General features: G+C 41.0%; 1 protein-coding gene across 2 annotated transcripts in view; it reads left to right on the top strand.

Annotated features, from left to right (window-relative positions):
- tmem8b (transmembrane protein 8B) overlaps nucleotides 1–24,534 on the top strand; it is a 179,284-nt gene that overhangs the window by 74,953 nt on the left and 79,797 nt on the right. For both annotated transcript variants that reach the window (XM_061906130.1, XM_061906131.1), the window contains exon 6: nucleotides 6,326–6,702. In XM_061906130.1, coding sequence (XP_061762114.1) covers nucleotides 6,326–6,702 — 377 coding nt within the window. The remainder of the gene's footprint in view (nucleotides 1–6,325; nucleotides 6,703–24,534) is intronic.

Raw genomic sequence — 24,534 nt, 5'->3', positions numbered from 1 at the left:
CATATTTCCAACTATCCGAGCCCCATTGACATGCACTAATGTGACCACCCCTCTAGAGGTACTGGCCATGGATTACACCCGTTTGGAGGTGTCTGTGGGTGGCTATGAGAATGTGTTAGTCATGACTGACATGTTCACGCGTTTTACAATAGCTGTGCCCACAAAAGACCAGTCTGCTAAAACCACAGCCAGGGCCTTAGTCAAACACTGGTTTGTGTATTATGGCTGTCCCTCTAGGCTTCACTCAGACCAAGGCCGCAGTTTTGAAGCCAGTGTTATCAAAGAACTCTGTCGTATCTATGGCATCGCCAAGAGTCGGACAAGTCCATATCACCCCCAGGGCAACGCTCAATGCGAGCGATTCAATAGGACGATGCATGATATGCTTAGAACTTTGACACCAGAGAGGAAACGGAATTGGAAGGAGTATCTTCCTGAGCTTGTGATGGCTTATAACAGTCACATTCACTCCTCAACGGGATACTCCCCGTTTTATCTCCTCTTCGGCCGAGATGCACGACTGCCTCAGGACATTCTGGGGGGAAAGGACTTGGAGCTCAGTGACATCGACAACCTCGATGATTGGGTCCTCAACCACCATGAGAGGCTGAAAGTGGCCGCGGAGGCCGCCGGGGACGCAGCTCAGGATTCATCACGGCGACGCAAACGTCTCTACGACCGAAAGTCACGAGCTGCACTTGTTCGATCGGGCGATCGAGTACTGCTGAGAAATCATCGACCAAGGGGAAGGAATAAGATCCAGGACAAGTGGGAGCCAGAACCCTATATAGTTGTCAAGCAGAACCACCCCGACATACCTGTATTCACAGTCAGGCCTGAAACAGGTGGGCCGTCAAAAGTAGTGCATCGAAACCAGATGAAGCATTGCACCTTTCAGACACCTGTTAGAGAAGTAGTTACAACCAGGCACAAGAGAGCTGCATCTGGTTCAGACACTGACTCTGTAGGGTTAGTTTGCATTCCTTGCACTCCTCACAATACACCAACACCAGATGAGGGTATTCGAGTTAGTCAAAGGGAATTGATGGATGTTGAGCCAGAGGCAGTCTTTAGCGGGAACCAGGAGGGGTTGTCGGATCATGAAAGTGGGGGTGCCTCTAATGCTAACTCTGGGGACGGGTCTGTTTTGGGGGGTTTATCGGAAGACGCAGATAACTCTGAGTCAGATAACGAGTCTATGATAGTGAGCCGTCCACAGAGGAAAAATAGGGGTCAGTTACCTGTTAGGTATCGGGAGGGGTATGTTCTGAAGTGAATTCCCTTTCTTTGGTCATGTTTTGTGTCTTGATATGTGATTTTTGTTTTACACTGTGAAAAATGTTTTGAAAAAGGAATTAATGTATGTTTAATTCTGGCCTATGTTCTTAAGCTGTAAACAAACAGGGAAGTCTATGATGTGGCAGGGTTTGGAAGGGGGGAATGTAGGTGTACACCTAATATTGTGCATGTTCCTTATGCATCTCTAATAACCTGAAATCCTTCAAAATGTTTGCATCCAATCGTATCAAGGACCTTGGTAACGGACTCGGCCAATCAGTGACTTGTTGGGTGGCGGACTGGCGAATGAGGAGGAGAGGAGGGGCGGGACAAGGAGAGAGAAGAAAAAACAAAAAAAAAAAGAGACGAGAGATGGCGGCACCTGGAGAGTTCCGAGATTGACGAAGATTGGCCGACGGAGATTTGTGGTAGGAGTAACGATAAATAACAGTTTAGCTCTTAGTTACCGCGTGTATGACAGGGTAATCTGGGCTACGGAACTGTTAAGGGTTGTCAGTGGCGTGTGGAAGACCGGAAGACTCCATGCTAACCACGTTGAAGACTCGTCCGCCATTATACCAGCAACAAGTATAAGTCGTGTAGTGCGAGGCACACGTCCTCGTTAGGTAGGGAAAAGTGTTTTTTTTATGCAAGTGTATTGTTAGCCGTCATCAACGTGGGAGTCTCGTCACGTCAGAGGGACGACATCCAGCCTGTTGACTCCTGCAGTACAGACGTGTTTGTGGCTCGACCCCCGCCCCGCTCTCCTCCTCATCCTCTCATGCCAGTGATAAACGGTGCGGTTGGTGAGTAAAAAGACTTCCCCTGCCACACATAACTCCACCATTTGGACCGGACATTGCGCCCATGTTGGACAGGGTTTTTTGGGGTTTTTAACGATCGTCACAAACGGAACGTTACCGTCGGATGACCCAACCCAAAAGGAACTTTGAACTGAATGTGAACAAGAAGAGAACATTGTATAATGTGAAAACTGTGTGAGACTGTTTTCGGGTTTGCTATTAATAGCAAGGGTACTGTGTGTGCATTTTGTTCACAAACATACGACTGTTAGTTGCATATGTGGGATTTTTGCTGGGGTTTTGTGTGTTATTGTGCCACTCTAGTGAAGTGAAGGTGAACACGACGTGTTGGGTTTCTTATAGGGGTTACAGATTATTATAGAAATCAATCCTATAAGTCTATATCTTGTTATTATATATTTTTCTACTTTTCTGCCTTACTTAGTATTACAGTACTAATACTAGTTTAATAAATAATAACCTTTTCCAACTTTCATGATACTGATTTTATGGTGAAGTTTTTCCTTTCCCTGAAGTAGGGGCGTCTCGTCCTCTGTTCTGGAGCATAATAGTTAGGGGGAATACAGTAAGTCCCACACACTGACACTTACATACTTATTCTGTACTTTAGGTTCTCATCGTGACAGGTTCAAATCCTAGAGCCTAAGCTATTGTGTTCTGACTGGACAGGCAGAGTGAACACGAGATTCATAGGCTTGGGGGTTAGGGATTTAGCTCCTCTAACTTCCTGCCATTCAGGGAAGAGTGATTTACCCCTACTAGGCAGACGTAGGTCCCGTCTGTTACATTTGATTACATCAATATTGTTTACCGTCACAAAATCTTTTTTCCATTTTTTTTAATTCACATTATGTTTTTAACCTCAGGAAATATGTGCCTGGACACATGAGGACTTTGAAAATTACAAATGTATGATCCTGTAATTACTCGGTATCGGATATATACCGTAATTTCTGGTACAACCAAAACTAAAGTAAAGTATCAAACAACAGAAGAATAAGTGATTATTACATTTTAGCAGAAGTGTAGATAGAACATGTTGAAACAAAAAATAAGCAGATATGAACTGTAAATGAATAATTATCCATTTTACTGTTTGTCCTTTATAATGATGACAAAATAAAAAAAATTATAAATGACACAAAAAGTTACTGCATATGTCAGCAGACTAATTAGGAGTCTTATTTTGTTTACTTACTAATAAAAGACAAGTTGTCTTGTATGTTCACTATTTTATTTAAGGACTAAATTGTTATTTTATTGCAATAAGAAACATATGTTTAATGTACCCTAAGATTTTTTGTCAAAATAAAGCCAATAATGCCCTTTTTTTGTGGCCCCTTTTTTTTTTTTTTTTAGAAAAGTATCAAAAATAATAAAATACATTTTGGTACCGGTACTGCTACCAAAACATTTGTATCAAGACAACCCTACTAAAAGTACTACACTAATGTAAATCATTTATTACAAGATAGTAGGGGTGCACAAAAAAATCGATTCACATCTGAAATCGCAATTCCTTTTTATCCCGATTGTAAATCGATTCAGAATTTTCAAAAATCGATTAAAAAAAATTTGCATTTTTTTTTTTTTGTAAGAATACACTTTTTAAAATATGTTCACCATGCAACCAGAAGAATATTTTCTAACTTGTAGCTTGTTTTAAAAAAGTTTCATGATAAATGTTAAACGAAATAAAACATTGCGAGAAGTGGTTTGAATCGAGAATCGCGTTGAACCGATTTAAAATCGAGTCGTCACCCCAGGAATGGAAACCGGGTTTCCTCGGGTCATTAAAAAGCAATAAAAGCCATCATATTGATTTTGTGGAAATTAAGGTCTTAAATGGGATTAAAAAGCAATAAATACTAGGGGTGCAAAAAAAAAACAAAAAACGATTAACCGTGATTCCTATTTGTAACGATTCTTAATCGAAAAAAAAAATCTAAAATCTTTTTTTAATCTGTCCTATCCAGGCACTCAGACAACTCCTATTGTTGCTGTAGATGATCTACAGTCGCGATCAAAAGTGTACATACACTTGTAAAGAACATAATGTCATGGCTGTCTTGAGTTTCCTATAATTTCTACAACTCTTATTTTTTGTGATAGAATGATTGGAGGACATACTTGTTGGTCACAAAAAACATTCATGAAGTTTGGTTCTTTTATGAATTCATTATGGGTCAACTGAAAATGTGACCAAATCTGCTGGGTCAAAAATATACATACAGCAATGTTAATATTTGGTTACATGTCCCATGGCAAGTTTCACTTCAATGAGGTGCTTTTGATAGCCATCCACAAACTTCTGGCAAGCCTCTGGTTGAATTTTTGACCACTCCTCTTGACAAAATTGCTGCAGTTCAGCTAAATGTGTTGGTTTTTCTGACATAGACTTGTTTCTTCAGCATTGTCCACACGTTTAAGTCAAGACTTTTGGAAGGCCATTCTAAAACCTTTTTTTTTTGTCCTGTCCAGCTTCTCAGGCAAATCATATAGTTGATGTAGATGCCCATATCGACTGTTTAGATTTACTTTACAAAAGAGAAGTGTAGGATACTTCTCTTGTTGTTTTATTTGAATGTGACTTTATTAAATGTATTTATATTATCATTTGTTGCAGCCGGGCCGGAGCAGGAGGGAATGGAAAGAGAAAAAAAGGAAGACAGAGAGGGAAATTGTGGGGATAAGAGGGGGATTAGACAGAAAGACAAAAACAACAAATACAACAATAACAACAACAATAGAACAACACCAGCACATACATAATATGTACAAATATGATCGTAAAAGTGATAGCAAATAAGCAGTTAGTGAAGTAAATAATATAGTAATGACAATGAGCATTTTTACACCAAAACTGGAGCAATACAAATGCCAATAGAAAAAGCGCTATTGATCATGAACAAAACCAATAGTTTACCTCTATTAACAACAATAAAGTTGTTCAAATGCAACAATACGTATACATAATGATAGCTAGAAAGATAATAAAAAGAAAATAAATAAATGGAGAAAAAAAAAAAAAAAAGAAGGAATACCGAAAGATGAAAGGGAAGAGAGAGAGGCAACCTATATTAATCTTGTAGATTGTTATAGTAACAATGGTTTAAGCTCTGTCAATATGCCTGGTGTTACCCAGTTTACCCTAGGGCAACAACGTTGATATATGTTTGATGAAACATGATTATGTGCATGAGTGTATGTATGTATTAGTACTTGTATATTAACAGAATGTGTATATGAATGTTTGTACAGTAAATGTATATGTACAGTATGTGTATATGTATGTTTGTTTGTACAGTGAATGTATATGTACAGTATATGTATGTTTGTACCGTGAATATGCGTGTAGATGGACGGACTTGGAGTATGTAGGTATGTAATGTATTTGTGTATGTATGTGGGAGCGTGGGTACCAATGTATGGACGTTTGTATGTATGAGTAACGGTGTGTGTGTGTGTTAGTATATTCTAAAACCTTAAATCTAGCCTGATTTAGCCATTCCTTTACCACTTTTGACGTGTGTTACGGGTCATTGTCCTGTTGGAACACCCAAATGTGCCCAAGACCCAACCCCTGGGCTGATGATTTTAGGTTGTCTTTAAGAATTTGGAGGTAATCTTTCTTTTTTATTGTCCCATTTACTCTCTGTAAAGCACCAGTTCCATTGGCAGCAAAACTGGCCCAGAGCATAATGCTACCACCGCCATGCTTGACGGTAGGTGTGGTGTTCCTGGGATTAAAGGCCTCACCCTTTCTTCTAAAAACATATTGCTGGGTATTGTGGCCAAACAGCAAAATTGTTGTTTAGACGGGCCTGCCTGTAGTCCAGACCTGTCTCCCATTGAAAATGTTTGGCGCAATAAGAAGCCTAAAATATGACAACGGAGACCCCGTACTGTTGAATACCATTTACACCACTTCACTGCTTTTGGGTTTTGTAGAAAACACATTTAAAGGCCAGAATAAAAAGGCTATGATTGTATTGATTTATTTTTAAACTGCAATGGTGCTTGAAAAAAAATGTTTTGTTAACTAGGTACAAATGTAGTTTGCACATTTACACCACTCAGCAGTTTTGTGCTAAAGAACACTTCAGTAGCACTCAGACCAGACAAGAGTCCCCATTGTGTGGTGTTGAGTGATTAGGACGCAGTGATGGAATCCATGACTAGAAACACGCAGGTTTTAACCTCCTCTCTGCATTCTGTCCTAGACTGCACCAAGTCCAACACGTCCAAGGAGCAGTCGGAGGCGCCTGGCTCCTCCATGAACATGCCACAGTCTTTTGGCACGGCCATGGCGTTCTCCTTGTCGGACACCCTCTCCATGGTGGCGCCGTCCCACAATGCCACTCAGCTGCACACCTCAGGGGACAGCGTGGTGTACCTGGCCACGCCCACCGACACTGACAAGTGCTGGCCTATCCGCCCGACTCTGCGCAACGAACTGGACACCTTCTCCGTGCACTTTTACGTCTTCTTTGGTCCAAATATATCCGTGCCGCCCGACAAGGCGGCCGTGTTCGCCATCAACTTGATGCCCGCCTTGGACAGTGGTGGCGTTCTCAACATGGAGCTGAAACTCAACATGGTGAGTACAATATATTTTTCTATCATTGGGACTCACAACAAGCTACGACATTTATCCACAGATTCATTTCACATCTTTTTCCTGTTGACATAACCCACACAGCAGGAGAGACTCCTATACGTATCCGCCTTCAAGTCGCCCAACCCACGTTACTGTCACATTCGTTTTGGCTTCGCCTAGAGAATCCGCTCCGCTTCTGAAAATTGTACGGTCAGACAGCGGATCCTGAGCTGACCCGTGTCTGATCCGCGTACGCGAATGCGGCAGACTAAACTGGTATGCACCGCCGACGTGGAGTGGGCGGAGGGGGTGGAGGGGCCCTGGGGACACTCCTAGGGGCGTGAACTAGCTAGGTCAAGCTACAGGCATGAGCCAAGATCAATCTTTTCTGGACTTTCTCTGCTGGAACACGACGTAAGTATACATTTATTGATTTATTGCTACATTCACAGTGTGTTTCTATCATCACTTATGTATGATAGTAATGACGTTGTTTGATAGGACTTGCAGTAAAACTTTATATTCTGTAAAAAAAGGCTATTTTATTTAAAATGGAATAGCAATTTCGGCAGAATATGTTATGGTAGTAAAGTAAAGTTTCTTTGCTGTGCATTTTTCTTGATGCGGCGCTCGGAGCTGGTAAATCACGTTTTTTATGTCTCTCAATCCTTTTATTTTTTTTATAAACTTTTTGGTTGTCGCTCTTAAAGTATTCTATAAGAATGCACACTGTCTTGTGACTTGTTGATAAGCATGCAGGTCAAATTCCCGAATTATGGTTGTTAAATTGTTGGAAAAAACTGACTTTTATACTAAATGCTGCCCCTAGCATTAAGCCGTCATCCAACAGAGCCAAACAAACATGAAAAAAACCACACAGAATAATCCACATACAGTACTCTGATCAAAGAACCAAATAACGATATTGTTTGAACATTTTGGATGTCTTGCACACCTATAACCTGATCACAAGTTCAGTTTACGCACCTCTTATTTTAACCACCTCCTGTAACTTTAAGTCATGTTTCTTTTTCAAATGTAATCTCCTTAAAACCTATGTCATATTTTGTATTGTGTAAGCATACTTGGCTTTGGATGCTACATACCATAAACAAACGTATTTGTCTTTGTCTATTTGATTACAGGTGCTGTAAGAAAAAATGTGGTGAGAAGGTCAGCCACAGACGCTGAGGTCACCAAACACGCAATCAGGTGGTTCAACCTGGCGGCTGATCGGGCAGCGAGGAGACGAGTCCCGCCTCCACCTCCACAGACAGAGGAATAGAAATATGTATAAAAAAAAAACCTTTTATTGAACTTGTCATTCACCAGTTATTCATTTTGTGATATGTTAGCTGTGCATGGAGCAGAATTTATTATAAATCGTAGCCTAATAGATTAAATATTTATATGTACTATATTTACTATTTATATATATATATATATATTTATATATTATATATTTACTTTAGAGAGTGAATTGACCATTTTCTGTTTCTGCCTATTGACAATATTGTTAGTTTAAAAATACAAGGCAATGCATATTTATAAATATGCATTGCCTAAGCTTATAAGCTTAGGCCTATATTGCTGTAGTAGGGCCTAGTGATATATCACTAGGATAAAATAGGAAACTAACACTATAGTGTTAGTTTCCTATTTTATCCTACAGCAAGAACAGAAGGGATTTTGAAAATAAGATAAACGGGTCCAAAATGAGCCAGGGATTTTTGAGTCCGTTGCTGGTCTGTGGCGGGTGAATGTGTGGGTCCCGTTTTGATCATGGATATGGAGTAGATCCAGCTCGGAACCACGGCGGGTCCCCGACCCGCCTCCGTGGCGGATCCGTTTCTGAGGACCGGTCTGTTTCGTGGGTCCGTTCCGGAAAGCGCGATACCTCTTTTTGCTGTGTGGGAACACATTGATGTCCAAAGTGCAGCCCATTGGTGGCCCGCATCTAATTTGTTTAACGGTCCATACTATTAGTAAAAAAAACAACATAAGAAATAGAAGAAAAGCGCAAACAGGCCTACAGTTTATGAGAAAATTGACACCAATAACACAAAGCTGTCATGCAGGCAGTTCTTTCTTTAAACTATCATTGCTCAAAAACTATCAATGGCTCAAAATCAATGTTGTTATGAATTATTGACCTATTCCAGGCTCCAAATACTTCACGTCAAATCTTCCACTTTGAGATATGTAAACACTAGGCTTGTACAGTATAGTGGTACAAGCAGTGGTGTGCCGTTAGGGCCAGCAAGGCCTTCTCTGCTGGCCTAACACAACCAGAAGTCATGATCATAATTAAAGATGACATTTTTTTTTAATTTACTTTCCCTAAATATCTACAAGTATTGGTATTCCCTTCATGTCATATTAAGCTCCTTCCAGTGCTGTTGTTTTTAGTTTTAGTTTGTATCCAATCAGAATTCACTTAGCTTATGTTGTCATGCTGTACCAAATCTGCCCGAGGCCTTCAGAATCAACAATGCGGGCAACGTAAGGACATACAGGTGATAGACAGTTACGATAGCCAATCAGATCACGAGCTGTTGTCAGTAAGGCCTTCTAGATGGAAGCAAGCACAGCTGTTCTGGCGATGAAATGGGTAAGTGGCCACCATTTCCACTCGGAGAAGCGGACTACGAGGGGTACCACTGGCTTATACGGCATCGAATAGGTGCTACAAATTGTGAGATCAAATATATGTATATTTTTTAACTTTTTAATTTATTTTGACAGTACCACATAGGATATATTTTAATTGCTGATGCGTTTAATAGATTTTTAAATGCACCATAAAATACCGTATTTTTAGGACTATAAGTCAAAATTTTTTTCATAGTTTGGCCGGGGGTGCGACATATACTCCAGAGCGACTTATATGTGAAATTATTAACACATTACCGTAAAATATCAAATAATATTATTTATCTCATTCGCATAAGAGACGAAGAAAATGTCAGCAATCGTCACACACACGTCAGCAATCGTCACACACACGTCAGCAATCGTCACATACACGTCAACCAATAAGAATTTGGCGGGGGAAGGTCATGGCAGAAGTGCATTGTGGGTCATGGCATGCTAACTGCTATATGCTATATGCTACTGCCATAGCTACTAAAATTAATCATTTTATTGTTGGCGGTAAATTAATAAAACTGAGAAGGGCTGAACAAAAATTGGACCGAAAAGGAAATCATGTACTGCAGATTACAAGCTGGACGTAGTGAAATATGCAGCAGAAAACGACAATAACATACACTTATTCAGCCTGTTGCTCACTATTCTTTATTTATTTTAAATTGCCTTTCAAATGTCTATTCTTGCTGTTGGATTTTATCAAATAAATTTCCCCCCAAAATGCGACTTATACTCCAGTGCGACATATGTATGTTTTTTTCCTTCCTTATTATGCATTTTCAGCCGGTGCGATGAATACTCCAGAGCAATTTATAATCCGAAAAATACGGTTACTCGTTTTGTACACTGTTGAACGTGCGTAAATGTGTTTCCGTACAGTATTTCTCCAGCAATAGTAATGTGGTGACATAAATGATGGTATTTTGAGAGGTAATCATTGAAGTTGGACATCACTGAAGGCCTAAAAGGGAAACGCACGGCTTGCCACTGGGTACTAGTATAGTATAAACTAATGAATTATAAACTGCACTGTACTTTGTTTGAAAAGTACCGGTTCCTCATTTTTTTTCAATTTTACGGGCATGACGGCATGTCGTGTGATATTGCTGGTTTTACTAACAAAGGAGCATGTTTGGCATTGCACAACCACAGAGTACTTACAAGCAGACAAAGTGTGTGGACAGAAAAGGGAGAACGGATGCATTTTGACCTAAAAACTAAAGATAAAGGTGAAGTTATAACACTGAAACACACTCAGGAAGAGGTGCTTTAAGACATGGCTAACTAGCCAGGAGCTAACATCCATCCGCAATTGGCAATGTTTTAGCTACTTCTAAATCACTAATCCTCGCCTGGGTTTTTGATGACACATGCAGAAAAGTTGTAATTTTAAAGCAAAGTTTTGTCAGGCAAAGTGTATTAATCCACTTTTCAGGAGAGTGCGATATATCACGTTTCTTATGTGCGTTTATGCTTGCGTACCTCACACAACAAACTGTTGTTGGCTCTACAGCCTTCCCGGCGAATCTTTGTTTTCCATATGTTTCTCCTTCAGGGGTTCTTCCTGCATTTTTTTCGAGTGGTGTTTCCTAACACCGCACAACAGGGCATGTTTACACGCTAAACAGTCTTTAATGAAAAGAAATGTAAAATGAGGACGTGCAGTGTCGCTTTGCTGCGGATTCTAACTGGTTCGTAACATGACATCCTGTATTCACGTGAATGCCTTTTGACCAGTCGGTGAGGAGATGCCTTGAAACTGGGTTGACTGTGTGCAATCCAAGGTCTAGAGCAGTTTGCCTGTGCATAAATGATGCCACTACAATTTATATTGGACAGTGGGGTTGCGGCATTGGAACCAAGGATTTCTTAGACAAAGAGCATAAAAAACTTGTACTTTAGCGTAAATGCTAAAGTTGAACTGAAATGCTGATGGAATGTAGAACAAATGTAAGAATAGTTTGAATGTTGAAGAGCTGACGCTGAACTGAAATTCGGGTCTCATTAAATGATATGACGGGCCTCCTTACATGATGTCGCGGGCCTCCTTAAATGATGTTGCGGATGACTTAAAATGATGTAGTGGGCCTCCTTTAATGATGTGGCGAGCCACATAAAATGTCATGGCAGGCCACGTTAAATAAAGTATCTGGTCTCCTTAAAATGATGTGGCGGGCCACTTAAAATGATGTATCGGGCCTCCTTAAATGATGTGGAGGGCCGTATAAAGTAATGTGACGGGCCACCGTGAATGATATATCGGGCCACATTAAATGTTGTGGCGGGCTACCTTAAATGATGTGGCTAGCAACCTTAAGTGATGTATCGGGCCAACTTAAATAACGTGGCGGCCCGTATAAAGTAATGTGACGGGCCACATAAAATTATTTATCTGGCCACCGTGAATGATATATCGGGCCACTTTAAATGATGTGACGGGCTACCTTAAATAATGTGGCTAGCAACCTTAAGTGATGTATCGGGCCAACTTAAATGATGTGGCGGGCCACTTTAAATTATGTATCGGGCCATCTTAAATGATGTATTGGGCCACCTTAAATTATGTTGTGGGTCACATTATATGAAGTGGCGGGCCATATTTAATGATGAGGCGGGCTTCTTTAAATGTTGTTGCTGACCACTTAAAATAATGTGGTAGGTCACAAAGTGATGTGTCGAGCCACATAAAATGATGTGGCGGACCATATGAAATAGTGTGGCAGGCCTCTTTAAATGACGTGGCGGGCCACTTAAAATAACATGGTGGGCCACATAGTGATGTGGGGAGCTACATGAAATGATGTGGCTGGCCACGGATAATGATATAAAATAGTGTGGCAGGCCCTATAAAGTAATGTGACGGACCATCTCAAATAACGTGGCGAGCCACCTTAAATGATGTATCGGACCTCCTTATATGATGTGGCAGGCCACATTGATTAATGTGGCGGGCCTATTTAAATGACGTGGCGGACCACTTAAAATAATGTGGTAGGCCACAAAGTGATGTGGCTGGCTATTTAAAATGACGTGTTGGACCATATGAAATAGTGTGGCGGGTCACAATAAATGATGTGGCTGGTCACAATAAATGATGTGGCAAACCCCGTAAAATAAAGTGGCGGACCATGTGAAATAGAGTGGCGGGCCACTTTTAATGAGGTGACGGGCCACATCTGGGCCCCAGTTCTTAAGTCGGACAGCTGTGCTTCAGTAGATCAGGCCCATAATGTATTTCATGACAGTTTAATGTGTCATCTCTTGATAAAGAACACAGCATAATGAAATAGAACAAGGTTGTAAATCGTCAACACATAACAACTGACATGGGTCCCGTTTTAGGAAATCTGCCATTACTGGGAAGGTCATATGATTACATTTACTTGATTAAGGGAGTCAATCACACTTATCAGGAATCCAATATGAATTGTTGCTCAAGTTGCCCTGGTGTTCAAGTTGAGACGGACTCAACAAACAGTGCCTCTGCTGGTTGCAGTCCAGTAGTGCAAGCCATCTGCCCTCGTATGCCTTAAAGGTAGACTACACTTTTTTATTTTATTTTTATTTTGCCTCTTGTTCACAATTATTATGAAAGACATGATGACAGATAGATATTTTTTTTGCATTCTAAATACTGAATAAGTGTAAATAAAAGTCATTTTACAGCGTAGTCAATGGGAGCTCCACTATTCCACACATAAAATTTGATAAATATGCATTCAAAAAACGCATTCAATTCACATTTCATGACTTGATTATTAGCCAAGTGTGAGTTATATTTTTCTGCGATGAGGTGGCGACTTGTCCAGGGTTTACGCTGCCTTCAGCCCGATTGTAGCTGAGATAGCCACCAGCGCCCCCCGCGACCCCAAAGGGAATAAGCGGTAAAAAAATGGATGGATGGATGGATGGAGTTACATTTTTATTAAAACACAGACTAACTATTTATAGCGACGACATGTGGGCCTTCGTTTGCATCATTGGGTGTTCTGCTGCTTCCTCAATTCCTTTGCTCCTCAAATTTTATTGTAGATTATAAATCCTGCCGCTCACCTGGATAGTAGGACGAGGACGTATTCGGACAAGTTGGTACACTTTGACAGCCAATTTAGACCCGCAAATAGTGAGAACAACACAAAAATTTGCCTGGTTCCACCCTCCCTTTTCTTTGCAAGGATTATGAATCATTCTTCCTTTAAATGGGAAATATACAGGATTATATCAGTCGGCATCCTAATGACAGCAGACGATGTGCAGTAAGTGATGTTTTTTGTTTGTTTGTTGGCTCTCATGAAGTCTGCAGTGTGCAGAAATCAGTCATGGAAAAAAAAAAGCAAACGTGAAGCATTCTTGCAATTAATGCTTAAAATTATCAAAAGATGTAATTATTTAATGTTATAATAAATATTATTACAACATTACATATATACTTACATCATGTATATAAATCCCCAATGGAGGTTTTTGGATGTTTTTTAGGGGTTCTGTTTGCAGAAATTAACGGCTCACATTGGATCCATTGTAAGTGAACTTTTATATACATTTAATGTATTTTTCCGACTATAAGGCGCACTTAAAATCCTTTTATTTTCTCAAATATCGACAGTGCGCCTTACAACCCGGTACGCCTAATGTATGGCATAATTCAGGTTGCGCTTACTGACCAGGAAGCAATTTTATTTGGGACATGGTGTAATGTTAAGTGTGAGCAGTAGATGCCTGTCATACATAAGAGATACGTGTAGGCCAGGGTTCACCAACGTGGTGCCCGCGGGCACCAGGTCACCTGTAAGGACCAGATGAGTTGCCCGCTGGCCTGTTCTAAAAATAGCTCAAATATCACCACTTACCAGTGAGCTGCTTCTATATTTAAAATTGTAATTATTTACTAGCAAGCTGGTGTCGCTTGGCTCGACATTTTTAATTCTAAGAGAGACAAAACTCAAATAGAATTTGAAAATCCAAGAAAATATTTTAAAGACTTGGTCTTCACTTGTTTAAATAAATTCATAAATTTTTTTACTTTGCTTCTTATAACATTCAGAAAGACAATTTTAGAGAAAAAATACAACTTTAAAAATGATTTTAGGATTTTTACCTTTTAAATTCCTTCCTCTTCTTTCCTGAACATTTGAATCAATGTTCAAGTATTTTTTTCATTTTTTATTGTAAAGAATAATACATACATTTTAATTTACTTTTTAAGTTTAACTTCTGTTATTTCAACAAAGAATATTTGTGAAATATTTCTTCAAACTTATTACGATTCAAATTAAAAAAAAATCTTCTGACAAACCTAGAAAATCTGTAGAATCAGATTTAAATCTTATTTCAAAGTGGATTTTAACCTATTTAAAACATGTCATCAAAATCCTAAAATTAATCTTAATCAGGAAATATTACTAATGATGCTCCATAAATAATTTTTTTTATTTTTTCAAAAAGATTAGAATTAGCTCGTTTTTTGCTTCATTTTTTTTCGGTTGAATTTTGAATTTTAATGAGGCGAAATTGAAGATAAGCTGTGTTTGAAAATTAAATTTTCATTTTTTTCATGTTTTCTCCTCTTTTAAACCGTTCAATTACGTGTTTTTTTTCATAATTTATTCTATTCAAAAAAACATCCGTAAAAGGAAAAAAATGTACGATGAATGACGGACAGAAATACCCATTTTTTTATATATATAGATTTATTTGATAAAGGTAAATTGAGCAAATAGGCTATTTCTGGCTATTTATTTAAGTGTGTATCAAACTGGTAGCTCTTCCCATTAGTCTGTACCCAAGAAGTAGCTCTTGGTTTCAAAAAGGTTGGTGACCCGTGGTGTAGACTGTAATGGCAGTAAACAACACCAAAACATTGAATGTTCCATTGAGAATATAGAACATTACACATGGATCTCAAAAATCTGTCAAAATATTTTTAGTATGACGTCGGTAAGCAATGAAGCCGCTCACCTTGATGGATTGTTGGCGCATTAAACATACAAATATTATTATGGTGTGTGCATAAGGACTGCAAAATAACACCTGTCACCAGACATATTATCTGGTGTTTTGTTTTACAATATTATGCAGAACCACCTTTTCTTACCTTCTGGTAACTGCTTATGTGTATTTGGGATCTGCATACGTCCTGAAAATGTGCGCATATCCACTATTGTAGTCCGTGCCGACACCATAGTCATTAGCTTCTTTTTTTCTCTACTTTCTTATGGGACATTCATCTTCCGCTGTTGCCTTTTGTAATATAAAGTAGTGTAAGGTTCTTCCTAATATCTGTCAGTAGACTAGCTATCAAAGTGCTAAAAACTGTGATGAGTTTACATAGTTCACCCACGGAACTTTAGTTATTAGAGGGTTCCGGTCGGACGTTTTTTCACGAGACGCTGTCGAAGGTGAGCCACGTAAATAAGACGGCCCACAAAACGGCGCAGCCTGAAGAGACTGTCAGAAAGCTACTTGAAAATGGTCTGTAAAACATCATCTATGCCTTTTAAACCGGTGCGCCGTATAGTCCGAAAAATACAGTACTTGATATTTACAAAATGATTGTGAACCATATGCACAATTCCAAAAAAAGTGCAGTTCCCCTTTAAATCAATCAAGTATAAATTGTACGCAACTTAAACGATCAACAAATTCAGGAATGTGTTATAATGCCCATCCCCAGTGGCGAGTGTTAATCATGTGGGAGTAGAGAGCGACCCAAGAGAGATGTCAGTGTGGACTCCTGACACTCTGCAGTGTATTAAAGGCACAAAGAATATGCCAGGAGGAGTTTGATGTGTCTTTGTTAACTTGTCCTTCAGCTGATAATGACATTAGCAATGCACCTGCAGCGACTCTGGAGGTCTACAGGGAGACACAAGCTGCCAGATGGACTTGTAATAGAAAGCAGTCAGTCAGTGTTGAAATAACAAGAAGATCCATCCATCCATTTTCTACCGCTTATTCCCTTTCGGGGTCGCGGGGGGCGCTGGCGCCTATCTCAGCTACAACGGGCGGAAGGCGGGGTACACCCTGGACAAGTCGCCACCTCATCGCAGGGCCAACACAGATAGACAGACAACATTCACACTCACATTCACACACTAGGGCCAATTTAGTGTTGCCAATCAACCTATCCCCAGGTGCATGTCTTTGGAAGTGGGAGGAAGCCGGAGTACCCGGAGGGAACCCACGCATTCACGGGGAGAACATGCAAACTCCACACAGAAAGATCCCGAGCCTGGATTTGAACCCAGGACTGCAGGACCTTCGTATTGTGAGGCAGACGCACTAACCCCTCTGCCACCGTGAACAAGAAGATGACACATCTAATCCTAACTCCAGACTTTGATTGCTCCCTGCAAATGCATACGGCTGCACAATATGTCTTTTTCATGTCTTTTTGGCACGCTGACTGAACTTAGTGGCAAGTCCTTCTCATTTAGTCTATGCCACAGCATCAGATCTTATTCAAATTGTGCCTCGGCAAGACAAGACAGTAGTCTACTGACAAAGTTTACCTAACATTTGACTAATATTCTGTTATGAACTGTCTTTGGTTGGACCCAAGATGCTCCAGCATGAGGTAGGAAAAGCGTCGTGGCTAAAGGTTCAGTAACCAAACAACAAGGAACTACCGGTACAAAGAAACACCAAGCTTTAAATAAAGATGTGTTCACACGTAATGTTTCTCAAACTGCTGTGAAGCGTGTCTGAACTATAGAAGTAAGCCTTTCTCAACTCATCTGTGGATGTTCTCATTCATCCAGGTCCTTTAGTTTCAGGGCATTCACCCCATCGCAGCTGGACTCTCTGGTTTGTCTTACAAACCCCGTTTCCATATGAGTTGGGAAATTGTGTTAGATGTAAATATAAAGGGAATACAATGATTTGTAAATTTACTTTCAACCCATATTCAATTGAATGCACTACAAAGACAACATATTTGATGTTCAAACTCATAAACATATTTTTTTTTTTGCAAATAATAATTACCTTAGAATTTCATGGCTGCAACACGTGCCAAAGTAGTTGGGAAAGGGCATGTTCACCCCTGTTATACATCACCTTTTCTTTTGACAACACTCAATAAACGTTTGGGAACTGAGGAAACTAATTGTTGAAGCTTTGAAGTGGAATTCTTTCCCATTCTTGTTTTATGTAGATTTTCAGTTGTTCAACTGTCCGGGATCTCCGCTGTCGTATTTTACGCTTCATTATGCGCCACACATTTTCGATGGGAGACAGGTCTGGACTGCAGGTGGGTCAGTAAAGTACCCGCACTCTTTTTTTTACGAAGCCACGTTGTTGTAACACGTGCTGAATGTGGCTTGGCATTGTCTTGCTGAAATAAGCAGGGGTGTTCATGAAAAAGACGGCATCATAAGTTGTTCCAAAACCTGTATATACCTTTCAGCATTAATAGTGCCTTCACAGTTGTGTAAGTTACCCATGTCTTGGGCACTAATGCACCCCCATACCATCACAGATGCTGGCTTTTGAACTTTGCGTCGATAACAGTCTGGATGGTTCGCTTCTCCTTTGGTCCGGATGACATGATGTCGAATATTTCCAAAAACAATCTGAAATGTGGACTCGTCAGACCACAGAACACTTTTCCACTTTGCATCAGTCCATCTTAGATGATCTCGGGCCCAGGGAAGCTGGCGGCGTTTCTGAATGTTGTTGATAAATGACTTTTGTTTGGCATAGTGGAACTTTAACTTGCACTTACAGATGTAGCGGCAAACTGTATTTAACTGAAGTGTTCCTGAGCCCATGTGGTGATATCCTTTAGAGATTGATGTCGGTTCTTGATACAGTGAGGGATCGAAGGTCACGGTCATTCAATGTTGGTTTCCGGCCATGCCGCTTCCGTGCAGTGATTTCTCCAGATTATCTGAACCTTTTGATGATATTATGGACCGTAGATGTTGAAATCCCTAAATTTCTTGCAATTGCACTTTGAGAAATGTTGTTCTTAAACTGTTTGACTATTTGCTCACAAAGGACAAAGGGGTGTAACTCGCCCCATTCTTTCTTGTAAAAGACTGAACATTTTTTGGAAAGCTGTTTTTATACCCAATCATGGCACCCACCTGTTACCAATTAGCCTGCACACCTGTGGGATTTTCCAAATAAGTGATTGATGAGCATTCCTCAACTTTATCAGTATTTATTGCCACAGTTCCCAACTTCTTTGTCATTTGTTGCTGGCATCGAATTCTAAAGTTGATGATTATTTGCAAAAAAAAAATGTTTATCAGTTTGAACATCTAATATGTTGTGTTTGTAGCATATTCAACTGAATAGGGCTTGAAAAGGATTCAAAAATAATTTTATTCCATTTATATTTACATCTAACAGAATTTCCCAACTCATATGGAAACGGGATTATTGATGGGGTTTCGATTCTCATGCTCATAGACTTAGATTGGTCAGATCTAGTCTTAGATTTAGATTGGTCAGATCTAGTCTTGGATTTAGATTTGTCAAATCTAGTCTTAGACATAGATTGGTCTGATCTAATCTTAGACTTAGATTGGTCAGATCTAGTATTAGACTAAGATTGGGCAGATCTAGTAATAGACTAATATTGGTCAGATCTAGTCTTTGACTTAGATTGGTCAGATCTAGTCTTAGACTTAGATTGGGCAGATATAGTCTTAAACTTAGTTTGGTCAGATATAGTCTTAGGTTACAATCCTTGGTACTTTAACTTTAACTTCGATTGGTCAGATCCTGCTGATGACTCCCTGCATGACTCAGACTTGCTAGGGAGGCATATTTCACTCCAAACTCTTTAATTGTAAGCCTCACAAACATGTGTCCTGACAGCTGATGCTCTAATTTGATTGGCAACACAAAATTTGTGATTGTTTGAAGTGAGCCACTTTGTCAGGACCCCAGTGGCTGCAACAGGTGATGTTTCATCCTGAAACATAGTCCGCCTCACTGCTGTTTCCCTTCTCTTCCACATTGTGTGACACACAAACACCTCTTTCATCTCCAGTGAACACACACATGAAATTGATCATCTCCTCATCTGAAAGCGTCCGCAGGAAAGCAAACAGCCACTTTTCCCCCCGTTTCTTCCTCTCCAGGAAATGAGATTAATGGAGTGAATAATTCATTTGATGGTTTATTGATCGGCGTGCTGGAGTGACAGTGATTACTGTCACCTTTGTAGTCAGGCGTCATTAGTAACTCCTGTTTTAGTTTTTGTTCGGAAAATAAACCGTACGTGGTTATACTCTGGGCTAAGGCATGTTCTTGTGAGAGCCTGTCATGATATAGACGCCTTTTCTCAAGCCGTGATGACCAACACCGTGTCTGCATTGTCGGTATCTAGAAAACACAGTGAAAGTATCAGAATCCTACAAACTCGAACCTCCACCCAGAATCTGTGGCCGGAAAGGATCAAGGAAATATGGACAGTGGAAGAAATTACTGAGGGAAGACCTGTTCCAGAGAAGTTAGCTGAAGGGGATAATTTATTTGGAAAAATATTTGTGATACTTATCTTTGGTAAAGAAAAATCTTGTAGACCAAGGGTTGCCATACTCTTTGACTTGGGGGCCACGTTGCGACAAAATAATTTGACTGGGGGCCAGGCTATCTATATATGTAATGTATGTATATACATATGTATATATGTCTGTATTTATGTATGTATGTATGTGTGTATATATGTACATATATTAATTATATGTATGTATGTATGTATGTATGGTTGCGTTCAGACCAGGCGTTCCTTGTGCTGGGAATTTAAACTGTTGGTCAACCCCAAGTTCTTTCGATGACACATAAGCTGATCCTAAATGAATCCCAGACAAAGTAGGTATTCTGACATTTTATTCCAAAGCTTTGGGAGACCAATCCATGAAAAACAACTTCCAAATCGCATCGCCCAAGTTGATCTAACATTCACACGGGAAGAGACTACTTCATGAATCCGCAAACAGCCCCCACCCTCCCCAGATGGGACATACAGGTACATTGTTCAGCTCAGGATGAGACAGGATGAGATAAAAAAAAAAAAGAGCACTTCTACTCCCTTCATTCCCAAGCTCAAGGTAACTCACAGTGCACTATCGGACATGAGACTGAAAAAATAGAAAGAGTACAAATGGAAAACATTAGTTATTTCAAATATGACTATAGAAAGAAATAACTTTTAAAATATGGGTATACTGTATGTAAATATCTATCTCCGTCAATCCCCCTTCAGATCTGCTACACAAGATCTCTAACACAATTATAAAAACTTCTATAGCACCTGCCCCACATTAAAGTTTTAGCAAGCTCACACTAAAATAAAAGCATAGTTACATGGGAGATAGATGGAGGGAGTCCACGTCAAAGTCGTCATGATCAGCGAGGGAAACTAGCAATTCTAGAAATTCACCACTTTACTTGACCCCTTCAGAGACATAGCAAACCCAGAAACAGGGTGGTGTTGACCTTCTACGGCTCTAACAATGATGCGGGTGCATAGAGACCTAGCACAAAGGGCAATAAAGCAACCGCATGAGGCTATGATGGCCAAGAAGACTCCAATGGAGACCAGGACAGACTTAATTAAGTCAGTCCACTTGCCAAAGGTGCCTTGGAGCCAATCTTTGAAGGGGTCAGAGACACCGGAAACTTCAGTAAGTTCCTTAGACAGGGCTTGGAGGCCTTCTAAGGCCATCTGGACTGAGCCACCTGGAGTGGTGTTGTTAGGAATGAAGGTACAGCATTGGTCACCAAACATTGCACAAACACCTTCTTCCTTGGCTAGGATGCGGTCAAGGGCTATGTGGTTCTGGATGGATATGAGGGAGGTCGTGGCAAGTTGTTCAGCAAGTCCCTCAACAGCGTCAGTAGTCAGTTTGGTCAGTCTCAACAGATTATAAAAAACATAGTTAATGCGTTCTACATTTTTAGTTGCAGTCACAGGGAAAATAGCACCAATGATAGGAATGTTCTCGAAACCTGCGCAGAATTCACAAAACAATTTATGTTGTGAGAGGATCCCCCTTGGTTGTCCTATTGCATCAAAGTAAACACCATTAAGGTTTCTCATGAAATCAAAGTAGCCTGTTACACTCTTCCTAGATAGAACATGGCGGTGTCGGTGGGAAGTTAAAGAGGCCGCTGAAACAGGAGTTCCAAGGGGTGTTAATTTGTTACCCACTAGGGTGAGTGGGGTCACCAGTCTAACCATTGCACAAAGCCCAACGGCTGACGTCAGGTTTCTAATGTACAATCTGTGCTCCCCAGCTTTTGGGCCACAAAGGGAAGAAGTAGGGTGGAATTGTCAACAGGAGGGTACACACTAACCAACAAATCGCATCCTGGCGGCGTCGGTTCAGAAAACAAGGAGATAAGGCAGTTTGAGCCATTCGTGTCAGTCAACTTAAAAGGGGCAGGGTAAGTGTGGGGAAAGGGACGTCCAGCGGAAAGAGCAACACAGTCACACAAGTTTTGGCTCTTGGCCATGCTAGTCATCCACCTGAGCCACAGGTTGCCTGCACCCGCTCCTAGGGTCAAAGCTACCAGGTCTTCAGTGGTGATGTCATTAGTATACACAGATGTGAGAGCCTTTGAAACGTCACCGAGGTGGAGTGTCACCTTAGGTGCTACAGAGGGAGCAGAGGTAGTTAACGCCCTCTCAAGGACATTAATTTTGATGATCCCTTTAGAGTCTGTACCAGTCTGGTCAACCCCCAACACAACATAAAATGGACTAAGCATGACACCCACGTTGGCAATTGTAAGAGCAAGGGGGTTCTGGGAACAATCAAAATTTCTCTGAAAGGTCATCCCTTTTAGAACAATTTTGAATTGTGGAGGCCTGCTGTAATAATAGGGGTCAGGGGGATTCCGATGCCCTGTGTAGTGGGTTACCTGCGTCCATGAGGGGCACCACCCACTCGAGTATGTAACCTACTTCCGACACCAATAGCTCAGGGTTGAGTCGTAACAAAGATAGAGTTTACTACCACGGTAATGGCTATTATGTCCCCGCAATCAATCACAATGCACAGGTCAAAAAAGTAAGTCTTGCTGTCCCCCTTGATCCAGTCTACTTCAAGTCCGCCATATGTTCTAAGACAGTTGTCCGTCACTGTCGTCGGGAAGGAAGGACTACGGCACAAGGAAATTACAACAAGCCAAAATACTAGTCTGTCAGGGAATACTTCTGGGTGTAACATCCTGCCTATGTCTATCAAAATCAGGGTAATTTAGGTAACAAAACGGGGATCAACATCAAACTTTTAACCAATAGTTATGCTGAAAATAAGTAAGAGAAGTTGTATACCATCGAGTACATAGGTTGGTCTCAAGTAAGGATATATGATAGCTTTGGATATCTGATACAGCAGTTGGGCAGGTCTGGTAGATCTACACGACGGTAGACGACAGCTCAACAGGGGGAGATCTCTCTCGGCGTCTTCTTCTGGTCTGTGAGACTATGTGTGTAAGTTACTAAAGCCTTGCTCTTCTATGACCTGGGGGGAGAGGTTACTAGCACGTCACCCCCTTCAGTGGCTAAAAGCGAGTCTTCTGCCTTTTCCCGTTCTTCTTCAGATGCCTCAGGCTCAAAAGGCGCTGCTAGGGGGTCGAGTGGGGCAGGTGATGTGGCAATGTCGGCACTGACCTCTGCTGGAGATCTGTCAGGTTCTTCAGCAGGAGTGCAAAGGGAGAGGTGGTACCAGGTGTCCCCTTTACCAGCCAGTCAAAGGGCGTGGGATGTCCGTTCCACGACCTTGAAAGGACCGGTCCACCTGGGCTCCGTCCACTTGTGCTTGATCACCTTGATCTTGACCCACTCAACGGGCTGAAGGGTTCCTGGAGTGGTGGATTTTTGCCCACGAATCTGCGCAGAGAAATTATTACACAAGTTCTGAATTTGCTCAACGTACCATTCTGGTTTTACCCTGAGTCCTCCTTCCAGGGGAGCGGCTGGACCGGGGAAGGGCTGACCTGTATGCAGTTCATAGGGTGAAAAAACAGTTTTGTTCATGGACTTTTGGATGGTCATTAAAGCCAATTGTAACGCGTCAACCCACTTCAATTTGGTCTGTGCACAGATTTTAGCCAATTTTGTCTTGATGTTTTGGTTCATTTTCTCGACCTTACCTTGGGACTGAGGACGGTACACCGAACCAAACCTGTGTTCTAGTCCAAGAGCCTTTTCGACCAAGGCTAGGTGAGTATTTTTAAAATGGGTGCCATTGTCTGACGTAATCTTTTTGGGAAAACCATGTCGGGGTATTAGGTCATTCACAAGCCATTTAATTACTGATTTTGCATCCTCTGTTGAGGTTGGGATTGCTTCTGGCCATCCACTGTAATTGTCAACGCAAGTCAGCAAGTACCTTTTTGGATTGATCTGGGTATCCAAAAAGGTACTTTTTACAATCGATCGTCCATTCTTCACCATTTTGTGCCGGAATGGAGAAGGTTCCCATTTCGGGTTCCAGGGTTGGTCTGGGGTTAAAGTCCTGGCAGATATCGCAGTATCTGACATAGTTGTCCACAATGTTCTCCAAATAGGGGTGCCAACATAGTGACAAGTTCGCTTTTGTCTGCTTTGTCCCCACATGTCCCGGACCGTGAGCCCATCGGAGCATTTTCTGTCTAATTCCTGGGGGTTGGGGCAGGTGGCCATTGGGCCCTCGCCAAAGACCTGTCAGGTCTTGTCTGGCGCCTCTTCTCAGCCACAAGGATTTCTCTTGTGGTGAGGTCTGCTCCTGATGTTTTCTGATTCCATCATCAGACAGGGCAGGCAGGAGTTCTGTCTGATAGGGAGTGACAGTCATGATAATTCCAGTCTTGTTACAGCCCGCAGTCTGCTTAGCTACGGAGTTAGCAAAGTTGTTACCATCAGTTATTGTCCTTTTTTCCTTACTATGTCCCTTGCACTTGACAATAGCTATCCTTTTAGGTAGGAGCAGCGCTGTTTCCAGTGCTTCCATTTCTGTCTTGTATTTAATCGGATGTCTTTCAGCAGTCAGGAACCCATTTCTCTTCTATTTAGGAAGCTCAGTGACAGTTGACAGGAAGGCATAAGCCGAGTCTATAAAGATAGTTACTTCGTGGTCTTTTCCCTGCTTTAATACTTCTGTCAAAGCCACAAGTTCAGCACTTTGTGCCGACAGTTTTTCATCAAGTGTCTGGTGGCCAAGGTCTCCCACTCTCCTG

The sequence above is a fragment of the Nerophis ophidion genome, linkage group LG07, assembly GCF_033978795.1.
Source record: "Nerophis ophidion isolate RoL-2023_Sa linkage group LG07, RoL_Noph_v1.0, whole genome shotgun sequence".
Taxonomy (NCBI): domain Eukaryota; kingdom Metazoa; phylum Chordata; class Actinopteri; order Syngnathiformes; family Syngnathidae; genus Nerophis; species Nerophis ophidion.
This window is presented reverse-complemented; position numbering and strand designations above follow the sequence as displayed.